The sequence below is a fragment of the Mesitornis unicolor genome, unplaced genomic scaffold, assembly GCF_000695765.1.
Source record: "Mesitornis unicolor isolate BGI_N332 unplaced genomic scaffold, ASM69576v1 scaffold17573, whole genome shotgun sequence".
Lineage (NCBI taxonomy): Eukaryota > Metazoa > Chordata > Aves > Mesitornithiformes > Mesitornithidae > Mesitornis > Mesitornis unicolor.
The window spans coordinates 7,444-18,325 of record NW_010176889.1 but is presented as its reverse complement, the minus strand read 5'-3'; the positions used below and the strand labels follow the sequence as shown (position 1 = coordinate 18,325).

General features: G+C 49.0%; 1 protein-coding gene across 1 annotated transcript in view; it reads left to right on the top strand.

Annotated features, from left to right (window-relative positions):
• KDM5B (lysine (K)-specific demethylase 5B) overlaps positions 1–10,605 on the top strand; it is a gene marked incomplete at its 5' end in the record, with an annotated part of 40,723 nt that extends 30,118 nt beyond the window's left edge. Inside the window, 7 exons of the mRNA XM_010181876.1 lie at positions 1,166–1,345; positions 2,363–2,521; positions 4,179–4,664; positions 6,306–6,417; positions 7,716–7,870; positions 9,064–9,390; positions 9,991–10,605. Coding sequence (XP_010180178.1) covers positions 1,166–1,345; positions 2,363–2,521; positions 4,179–4,664; positions 6,306–6,417; positions 7,716–7,870; positions 9,064–9,390; positions 9,991–10,128 — 1,557 coding nt within the window. The remainder of the gene's footprint in view (positions 1–1,165; positions 1,346–2,362; positions 2,522–4,178; positions 4,665–6,305; positions 6,418–7,715; positions 7,871–9,063; positions 9,391–9,990) is intronic.
• Between the last annotated feature and the right edge of the window lie 277 nt (positions 10,606–10,882).

The following is a 10,882-nucleotide window of genomic DNA, read 5'->3' as shown; positions in this document are numbered from 1 at the left end:
CCTATTTGGAGCGGTTCACGGCTCAGCCTGGGGTCAGTGGGACTGCGCAGATGGGGAAAGGGTGGGACTGGGACAGCCCTGACTGCACGTTTTGATAGCAGTTGCCAAATATTTTCTTAAATGTTCATTTATCTTCATGGGGTTCACGGCTCAGCCTGGGGTCAGTGGGACTGCGCAGATGGGGAAAGGGTGGGACTGGGACAGCCCTGACTGCACGTTTTGATAGCAGTTGCCAAATATTTTCTTAAGTGTTCATTTATCTTCATGTTTTTTTCCATGAAGTGAACTCTGGTCTGACTTCCTAGTATTTCCAGGCCTATCTGAACTAAATTTTTCCGAGTCAAGAAGCTTTTATTTGTAAAATCAGTTATCTTGGGCTTTAAAATTTTGAAGGTACAAAGTTGGTGTAATACAAACTTTAGAGGACTTAAGTGAATTGTTCTTGGTGCGTGCTGATTTCTTGCTTTGGATTCTGAAATTCTGCCTGCTGAATATGGAAAAATGTCTCTGTGGGTGCCAAGAATTTTTGCTTCAGTTCTGCGAAGATTTTGGTAAACACCTGCAGTCGTTGTTCACTGCGGGAACTTCTTGGTGTCAGCGCCGTGAGGTTTGCTGCTGTTGGGGTGGTTGTGGACGAGTCGCTCTCCAGTCCCACATCGCCATCTCTTAGAAATTGCCTCTCCACGCTGCTCTGCAGGGCCCGCGGTGCCTCAGGCGTGGGCTGCGGAGTGAGCAACGGAGCTCACTTTCTAACGGCACATTGGGTACTCGAGATGGATCCTTGCTCTTGGCGTGCTGGCGACTGGGTTAGACTTTGTCTTCTGGGACTATTTCACCATTGTTTTTAATTTTCTGCTGTGAATGAAGATTGTTAGATTGGGAGTCTGCTTTTATTGTTGGCAGTCTTCTTTTTTTTTTATCTGCCATTTATTAAGTGTGTTCTTTTTTCCCCCCAGCTGCTTTATTAGTCTTTGTCTGTGTAGTTAATGACTAGAGCATGAGAAAAACAAATGCTGGAATAACAGCTGTGGAAATGACTGCAGTGTCTAAGCAGTAAATTCTGGTTTACCAGCTGTACCTTCAGTTCATCTAAATAATGTGCTGTGATTCATGGCAGCGGTGTGTCTTCCGTACATCAAGCATTTCTTCGTTTCTAACCTGACAGGTTGGAGGTCGTGTGCCTGTCCTGGACACGCTGGTGGAGCTCGTCACCAGGGGCCGGTCTATCCCGGTGCACCTGGAGTCCCTGCCACGGCTCGAGTCCCTGGTGTCCGAGGTGCAGGCGTGGAAGGAGTGCGCAGCCAACACCTTCCTGTGCGAGAACTCCCCGTACTCACTGCTGGAGGTGAGAAAACCAACAGTTATACCACAGAAAAGCACATCTGACTTTGTGTTAACTCATGAAATAGCAGTAAATGCTAAGTGTATTTCATAGAATCACTAAGGTTGGAAGAGCCCTCTAAGATCATTGTGTCCAACCATCAGCCCAACCCCACCATGGCCACTAAACCATGTACCCAAGTGCCACATCCACAGCTTCTTGAACCCCTCCAGGGATGGGGACTCCACGACTGCCCTGGGCAGCCCCTTCCAGTGCTGGACCACTCTTTCAGGAAAGAAATTCCTCTTAATATCCAATCTAACCCTCCCCTGGCACAACTTGAGGTCATTACCCCTACATTTTCTATTAAATTGACTTATGCCTTTAATGACAATGTTGAACTTTAAAAATGCTACAGATTTAGTTAGACTTTCTCTCTTCTTTATAGTCAGTGACTGAGAGCATGCCGTGCCACAGTCAGACATTTTCAGTATGAATGTGGGAATGTTGACCTGTTTGTGGCACTGAATTATTTTGGTGTGTGAAGCTGCAGTCGCAGGAGCACAGCTCCATGCCCACTTCGTGCACCCCAGCGTGGTGACAGCCAGGGCCCGTGGCTGGGCTGTGCTAAAGGGGAGGCTCTGAAAGTTCAACAAGGCAGCTCCTGAGCCATCCTTGCTCTCTGGGCTCTGCTGCCTGGGCTCTGCTGCCCCCTCTTCCCTCTCTCCATTAGGGCCCATGGGAGCACAGGGCAGTCCTTGGGATCCTCTGCTGATCCCCAGGGGTTGCAGCTCAAATTGTGTGGAGGCTGCTCAGTGCAGGGCTCTCTCTGTACCAGCAGTTTGCAGTCTGCCCATTTGAGAAAATCACATTTTTAATCTTCCAGCTCTCCTCATTTTCCAGATAACCCCATCCTAGCCCCCCAGATATTTGATGGAGAAACCAGCAGGGATCCCTGTTGTACCCAGTTGTGTGTGGCTGTGTGGGAGCAGGACGAATGCATTAAAACACTGCAGACAACGCGGCTTTTCTGTCCGTCAGGTGTTGTGTCCCCGATGTGACATTGGAATGCTGAATCTGAAGAGGAAGCAGAAGAAGCTGAAGGAGCCGGTGCCCAGTGGAAAGAAGAAAAGCACTAAACTGGAGACTCTGAGTGACTTGGAACGAGCGCTCTCCGAGAGCAAAGATACGGCGTCTGCGGTATGTGCTGCTTGGATGGTTTTGTATCAAAGTGGAGTTTCTTCAGAGTTCTTTGAGTCTTTGGTGGTGTTTGCTCTTCTGCAGCGCTGTTATCTTCCACTCCTTTCTGCTTGCTCTGCTGTTCTGCAGGAGGACTTTTAGGACTGTGGTTTCTGTGCTTGCTTCAGGCTTCTCAAAATTGCTTTTAGTGGAAAAAATGTGTTGTCTTTGTGCATGAAGCAGCCTTACAGTTCGCCAGGCAATGCCCGTAGCCTAATAAAGCATAGGAAGACAATAAACTGAGACCCATTTTCCCCCACCATACCAAAACATATTAAAGATGGGGTTTTCCCAAGCCTGATCCTTTCAAAGAACACAATAACTACACCATATATAATTAAAACAAACACCATAAATAATTAAAGAAAACCTCGATGCATCATGAAGTCAGTAAAACACTGCTGCTGGAAGGAGCAGACTGGTGGTGCTTCATCTTGAAAAACCAACTTCAGAGCCTCCACCAGGTCAGATGAAACAGTGTCCCCTGCTTAATGAGGAGCAGTAGATTGATTGGGCAGGGCTTCAATATAAGTGTTCCTTCAGGTGTGGGACATTTAAGTTTTAACGTGTGGCAGCTGCTTGAAACCTTGTGTGTTCAGTGCTGTGTTCCCGTGTCTGGAAGGAGGAGGACACTCTCACAGGCTGCAGCCAGCAAAAGGCATTTATTTACTGGGTGCTTCCAGCACAGGAGGGGTTCAGGAATCAACTTATCAGGGAGGATTTACACTTCCACAGCTGCAGCTCTCAGTGCCTGTGTCTGTGTAACATAGGGTGCTGTGCCCAGGTCCCACTTGTGCTGTGCCCCAGTCCCATTTCTGCCCGTGCTGGACACAGGTGTCTAATTTTTGTGTAGCTGATTTTTCTCCAGTCATCACATTTCAAAGCTGTGATGAAATAACTGTTTTGTATATGCTCCTGTATATAAACCCTCCTGTATACGTTTGTTTTTATAGATGTAATAAAATGTGTATAATTTATTAGGTGCAGCTGCTACTAATAGCCTTTATGGAACTGAAATCCACTGCTATCTTTAATAGCAGCTAATGCTAAAGATTCCCTTTAAAAAAGGGTCATGAGCAGCTGTAGAAAAGACAAACACCGCATTCAGGAGTGCACCTGAATTTCACTTTTGGTCTTTAGAAGCCCCAGGTCAGGGCATGGCCCTGTGCACAAGGGGGTATCAGAGATGCATTTGTATTCCTGAAAACTGCCCAGATTTGTTTTGCGATTATGCACTCAGAGTACATATTTGACAGCCCCGTTCACAGAGGTGTACCTGTAAGCCAAATCTGCCCTTGTTTCTGAATTAAAGCTGTGCTGATGAAGGTAGTGTTTTTGGAGTACAACACATGAAGGGTTTGGAACAGAGAGGAAGGGGGTTAGGGGTGATTCTTTGCAAAGGGATAAGCTTTGTATCTCTGGGCCTGATGAGAAGGAAACTGAAGTCACATCGCTGCACAAAACTGCTTTGCTTCAGACGTTCAAAGCCCTGAAGGCGTGCGGGGGCGAGGAGCTTCTCCACGATCGGAAACGCTCACTGACGTATCCGGCAGCGCGATCGCGCAGAGGTCACCCCGTTTCTGTCGGGATTAATCCCTTTCTTTGCTCTCCCTCTCAGATGGCCACGCTCGGGGAAGCCCGACTGAAGGAGATGGAAGCGCTGCGTTCCCTGCGGGCAGCAAACGAAGGGAAGGTGCTGTCCAGCGAAGAGGACGCGGAACTGAAAGTCTGTCTGTGCCAGAAGGAGCCGGCTGCTCCCATGATCCAGTGTGAGCTCTGCAGAGGCTTCTTCCACACCGCCTGCGTTTCGGTGCCCAACGTTTTGCAGGGACCTCGCGTGTGGCTGTGTCCACACTGCCGCCGATCGGAAAAACCACCTTTAGAAAAGATCTTACCCTTGCTGGCCTCGCTGCAGCGTATCCGCGTGAGGCTTCCCGAGGGGGACGCCTTGCGGTACATGATCGAGAGAACTGTGAACTGGCAGCACAGAGCACAACAAATGTTGTATTCAGGGAATCTAAAACTTACACAAGACAAAGTTGGCTCAGGATTACTGTACAACAGATGGCAAACCACAGCAGGGCAATTGCCAGAGACAAACAAGGTGAGGCTGAGCTGCTGCCGGGTCCGCGGGCGGTGGGTGTGGGGTCAGCACGGAGGGGCTGTAACAGTTCTGGGCTTTGGGTCTGGTGCATCTGTGTGCGAATGCTGGCAACGTAGATCATTGATGTGGTGCTTCACAGATAGGAGGAGTTGGCCAGGATGTGCGTGTCCTCCAGCAACAGCTCCCTGTTCTTCTGCTGGAGAGCCTGGAACAATTTCTCCTGAGGGGCCTATTGCCCTTCTCCCATCTCCTACGCTCTAATGCGACACTCTTAATGCCAGAGTTGCTGAAGCTATTGTTTCTGGAGTGCTTAGTATTCAATTAGTCTTCATATTCTGTTCTTACTAGCATTTCAATATAGTTTTAAGTGTTGAGAATTAGTAACAGAGGCACAAACTGTCCAGTAGATTCCCAGCTCAGCTCCCAGATGTTTTCAGCAGGGCATCTTCATCCATTGCTGCTCCTTCTTATCCCTTACTCAAAGCCCCAAGCTGAATATTCTGCTAATTTACTGAGTTAATGTTGCAGTTGTGACTTCAGACTTCCTCCAGTAAAGATCTTTCAGCAAAAGTTTCACTGGATCTCAGTGTGGTACCGTGTGGTTCCTCAGGGCTGAAAGCAGTGCAGCCGTTTGTGTGGTCAGCAAACCTCCACACCAGGGCACCTCTGGCACAGCTGGGTCAGGTCCTTGTGACCGTGTTTCCCAAATCCAAGTCCCTGGGACACTCAGTGAAGAGCATCTGACCCCGTGCATCAGCTTGGGTCCCTCGCTGTGCCTTCCTGGAGACGGTGGCACCGAGGGCAGGTCAGCAGTGGCCTCCAGAGCCATCTCGGTACAGGCGCTCAGCCAAAACTGGGTCTCGATGGATTTGAGGTGGTTTTTCAGTGAATCAGTGCCGCAGCGTTGCTCTCCTGTCCTGTAACAATTCTGTTTGCTGTTATTTGGGGTAATCCAACCACTGTCTCATTCCCCCAGAGAAGCTCAAAGCAGTAACCACTGGAGTTGGGCTTCTTTGGCCACAGTGAAGAATGGGGAGCATTTGGATGAGTTTGAAAAATAACGGCTGTGAAAATTCAGAAGAGCCAGAAGGGGGCCCAGACACTGAATCAGACGGTATTTTGGAAGGCACCTGCTGAGGTGCCTTTCTGACACTTGAGTCCAAAACTGACGCTTGCTGGCTTGCACAAGCACACATTTTGCCATTTGCACCTCCTCTGTGCGAGGTGAGGTGCAGAGAAGTGCTCCAGAACGGTTTGGTGTCTCCTCAGACCAAAGCAGTGAGAAATCACCTCTTTATTGGGAACAAGTGGAGGAAATGGTGATGTTTACCCTGGGGCTGAAGCCCTCACAGCCACGAGTGCGGGGTTGTCCCTGCAGTGACTCTGCCCATGTTGTCTCTGCTGCTGGGCCAGTCCCTGCTCTCTGTGAAATGATAATTCCCAGCTCCATTCTGGCAGTGAAGCTGCTTTTAGCAATTTCCAGGTGTAGGACGAAGGATTTGGGTGCATTGGATTGAACAGTTTGGGGAATACAGAATTTAAGCAATTGTAAGAGAAACAAGTGTTGGCTCTATTACAGTTATTTGACACTTCAAAAGTACCCGTTTAGTGAAAATATCTGTGTTTTGTCTTGTTTTCTAGGTTTCCCAGACAATTGGAGCAATGTCATTCTCCATGCCTCATGACTGGGATAACAGAACCATATATTTACATTCTTCATTTTCTACAGCACAGCACTGCATCCCACTCCATGGTTTGTAATCTTCCCTCTGATTTATAATGTTTAATTTCCTTGTTTTCCCCTGTGTGTGATGGAGAAGAGAGGAGGTGTCCTGGTCAACAGGAGCTGGCTGAGGCAGGGATGCATGCGGCTGCGCAGTGCGTCCGGTTGCTGCTTTGTCCCCTCAGCAACTTCAGGACTTAAGGTCCAGCTTTGGGAGAGGGGGAAATTTCCCACGTAGAATGAAGGGATGTGGTGCAGCAGGACGAGAGGCATCAGCTGAGAACTGGCCCCTTCCCAATTGCACAGCACAAATGGGCTGCAGGAGGGGGCTGTGGGGGCAGAGACCATTGCGGTGGCAGGAGGTGGACGGGAACAGCGTGGGGGAGCGGTGCTGGGTGCTGAATCCACAGCACACGACTCCACGTGCGCTTTGCTGCAGCACAACTGGCCCAGAGACTCGAGTTTTCTGAGCTGCTGCTGTGGCCCAGGTCACTCAGATGGGTTCTGCACGTTCCCAGCTCAGGCGGTGTTTGTTGGACTAACACAGACATGCTATAAAGGGCATCATTTTACGACTGTAAAAGAAATTATTTAGCATTTCATTCCTCCTGATGCATAATTCTCCAGTTCTCTTAATCTCTCTAACTTCTTTTTAAGTTAGCACAGCTTAGTCCATACCGATATTACACCAGACACTCAGGTCAGCGTTACAGTTAAAATCAAACAAGGCGGGCCTTTGTACCAGTTTATTTTTCAGGCTCTGTTTGAGTTGTACTGAACACTGCATTAAAAAGCTGTTCTTTACACAATGGTTTGGCCTCCCTGGCTGTGACCATTTCAAAAGCCCAGTGCGAGGTTTGGAGCTCGATAGCCACAGCGGGTGGCGACTGCGCAGGACTCGGTTGCAGGCTCCTCCTCTCAGCTTTTCCTCCTCTCCTGTCTTGGTTTTGCATATGGATTTCGCTCAGTTTGTTTCTCTTACCCACTTGTTAGGTAGTGAGGGGATCATCACACTTGTACCTTCAGAAGCAGCAGAAATTGCCCAGAACGATGGCAATTGCTTATCCTCAAACCAGCAGGAAATGCAGGCCTGGAAAGGTACTGAGCCGCAGTGCAGGAACTCGTGTGCAAGCCTTTAACTTTCTTTTTAACCTGCTGTTAAAAATGAGGAGTGATGAGGGAGCAGATAAGAGTCAATTCACACACTCGCAGATTTAAAAAGTCTCACTTTTTTAATGTGCTACCAGAGAAGGATTTGCATCACCTGAGCGGTTTTCGCCAGTGCTGACACTCAAGAGCTGTGCTTCTCCTCTCCTGTTTCCTCGCAGTCATTAGCACGGAGCTGGACGAGCTGATGATGGAGGCGCAGCTGCTGCAGGTGTCTCTACCCGAAATCCAGGAACTGTACCAGATCCTCTTCACCAAGCAGAGCCCAGCTGTGCAGGTGGAGCAGAGATCACCCACCGGACCGACAAACGAAAAGGCAAGTGTGTGCCCGCAGCGGGCGCCTGGGGCTCTGCCCGAACCCGTACCTGTACAGGGAGGTTTGTGCCTGTGTTTCTGCCATGAAAACACATTTCCCTTGTTCAAAAGGGATCAAGAAGTTGATAACGAATTTGTTACAAACTGATGAAAATCATTTGTGGCCATTTCTTTGTGAATGACCTTTTAGAGAGCAGCGTAGGGGAAAGGGACCTGGGGGTCCTGGTGGCCAGCAGGATGACCATGAGCCAGCACTGTGCCCTTGTGGCCAAGAAGGCCAATGCCATCCTGGGGTGTATCAGGAGGGGGGTGGTTGTAGGTCAAGAGAGGTTCTCCTGCCCCTCTACCCTGCCCTGGTGAGACCGCATCTGGAATATTGTGTCCAGTTCTGGGCCCTCAGTTCAAGAAGGACAGGAACTGCTGGAGAGAGTCCAGCGTAGGGCTACAAAGATGATCAAGGGAGTGGAGCATCTCCCTTATGAGGAGCGGCTGAGGGAGCTGGGGCTCTTTAGTTTGCAGAAGAGGAGACTGAGGGGAGACCTCATTCATGTTTAGAAATATTTAAAGGGTGAGTGTCACGAGGATGGAGCCAGGCTCTTCTCGGTGACAAACAATGATAGGACAAGGGGTAATGGGCACAAACTGGAACACAGGAGGTTCCACTTCAATTGGAGAAGAAACTTCTTCTCAGTGAGGGTGACAGAGCCCTGGCCCAGGCTGCCCAGAGAGGTTGTGGAGTCTCCTTCTCTGCAGACATTCAAAACCCGCCTGGACGCCTTCCTGTGTAACCTCATCTGGGTGTTCCTGCTCCGGCAGGGGGATTGGACTGGATGAGCTTTGGAGGTCCCTTCCAATCCCTAACGGTCTGGGATTTCTGCAATTTGAATCTGGTTTATATGGTCACTTTCTGTATTTTAAATACATCTGTCCTCATCTGACTCTTGTCCTGTGCTGATGAGGCTTTCCCAGAGCTGCCCCTGAAGCAGTGGACTCAGAGGCAGGAAAAGAGAATCTTTTTTTTCTGTCAGTTCTGTCACTGGGATGTGACCCCATCCTTTGCTCCCTTCACACTTCCCGCTTCTGCTGAAGCACAGCACTCCTGTCAAACGCTGCTCTTAAAAGCAGGGTATGGAATAACAGGATAATGAGGTTTAGGTGTATACTGACAATTTTGCCAAAATATCTTTCTAATAGAATGACTGTTGCCGAGGAAAAAAGGACGGGAATGGTTACATGGAAAGAAAACTGAAACGACGTTTTGAGAGAGAGAGTTTCTGTGATGAGAAGAGAGCGAGAGTAAAAAAAGTGAGAACACCCAAAAAGAAGAAACTGAAACTGAGCCACTCAAAGGATCTGGGCTCCAGCAAACTGGAGAGAGAGCGGGAGCGCCTCTTCGAGATGCAGCGCTCCAACGAAAGCCACTTGCTTCCCTCAGACATGTCCTTCTCCGAGCAGGAGGACTCTGAGGACGAAGATGCCATCTGCCCCGCTGTGAATTGTCTTCAGCCCGAGGGAGATGAGGTCAGTAGGGGCAGACGTGTTGTGAGTGCTGGGATCTGGGATGTTTGGCTGCCCTGAAACTGCAATGCTGCAGAAATCCCATTTATAAAGAGAATGTGGGGTGCTTGGGGACCCAGAGGCGGTGTCTGCCACTGCTGAGACACCTTTAGTCTGGATCCTTCCCAAGAGCAGCTGCGCTGCTGGGCCTGAGGGAGGTGGGTGGACATGAACACATTGCATGGCACCAGGGGCTGTGCAGACACTGTGTGCAAGTGTAGACGGACTTGGGAGGCTGCAGCCTTTCTGTGGGCAGGGGCAGCGCCTCAGAGCTGGAAAACGGGAAGGGACAGGGACAGCCCCGGGTGCCTGGGAGGGCCACGGTGGAGTTTCCATCCCCAGTCTTACCATAGGTGGGAACCAGGAGGGATAAGGGATGTGTGTCCTTCCTCAGTGTCCAAGGAGCAGGAGTGCAGAGCAGTGAGCAGAGCTGGAATCCAGCACGAGCCCGCTGTAGGATGGGACGTTTTGCCCCCATTTAAATAGATGAAGAGCCCAAACGGGACCGGTGAGCGCCGTGTTTGCTTGGTCCCTCTCTGAGCACCGCTGTCTGTTCTGTGTTAGGTGGACTGGGTCCAGTGCGACGGCAGCTGCAACCAGTGGTTCCACCAGGTGTGCGTGGGCATCTCGCCCGAAATGGCAGAGAAGGAGGATTACATCTGCGCCAGCTGCTCCGGGAAGGACTCCCAGTATCGGAAGTAAAACTCCCCGTAAACCATTCAGGACTTGAACAAAGAAAGTTATCAGAGTTTTCCAATAAAGCCACAGGGCTGGTTTAAAAACCAGATTGCAAATGGTGCTACTTCTTTCCTTATGGGATCATTTTCCAGAACTCGAAACAATTTTTGACACTTTTGTATTTTCCCTTGATCTGTTTGTGGTTGTTGAGGTTTGAGATGCTGACTGTTTAGCAGGGGTTTCCACCAATTTGAAAGGCATTTTCAACACGCACCTTTTCTTGTACAGCATTAAATTACCTCTCTGGGATTTACCGACGTATTTAATTCAGCTTGGTTTAGGTGCAAAAAAAAAACCCTGCACCATGAATTTTCCAATAAATCCTCTTGTGAGGAAATCCCTGTTTACTCTGTTAACTCTTTGGAGACTTTAGTTTTTTTTCCACTTTGTTTTTCGTAGACTAGGTTTATTTATCTGAGCAATAACTTCTATGTCTGGTTTCAGTGACTGGAATGACAATTCTGAACAGCGTGTTGCTTCTAGCATTGGTTGATGTACAGAAAGCAAATGTTAGACCCTAGTGTCACTGACGGCCCAGTGATGTAGAAGACAGGAAACAAAAAAAAACCCAAGAGCTCTGTAAAGTAATTGCCACAGCTGTATTTTGGCTTTCTCCTTTTTTGGGTAGCTTGTATCAAATGTTGCAGTTTATATTGTGGAATAAACCCCTGGTTATGTTATAAAATTAAATGTTGGTGTTTTTAGAGAGCTTGAAATG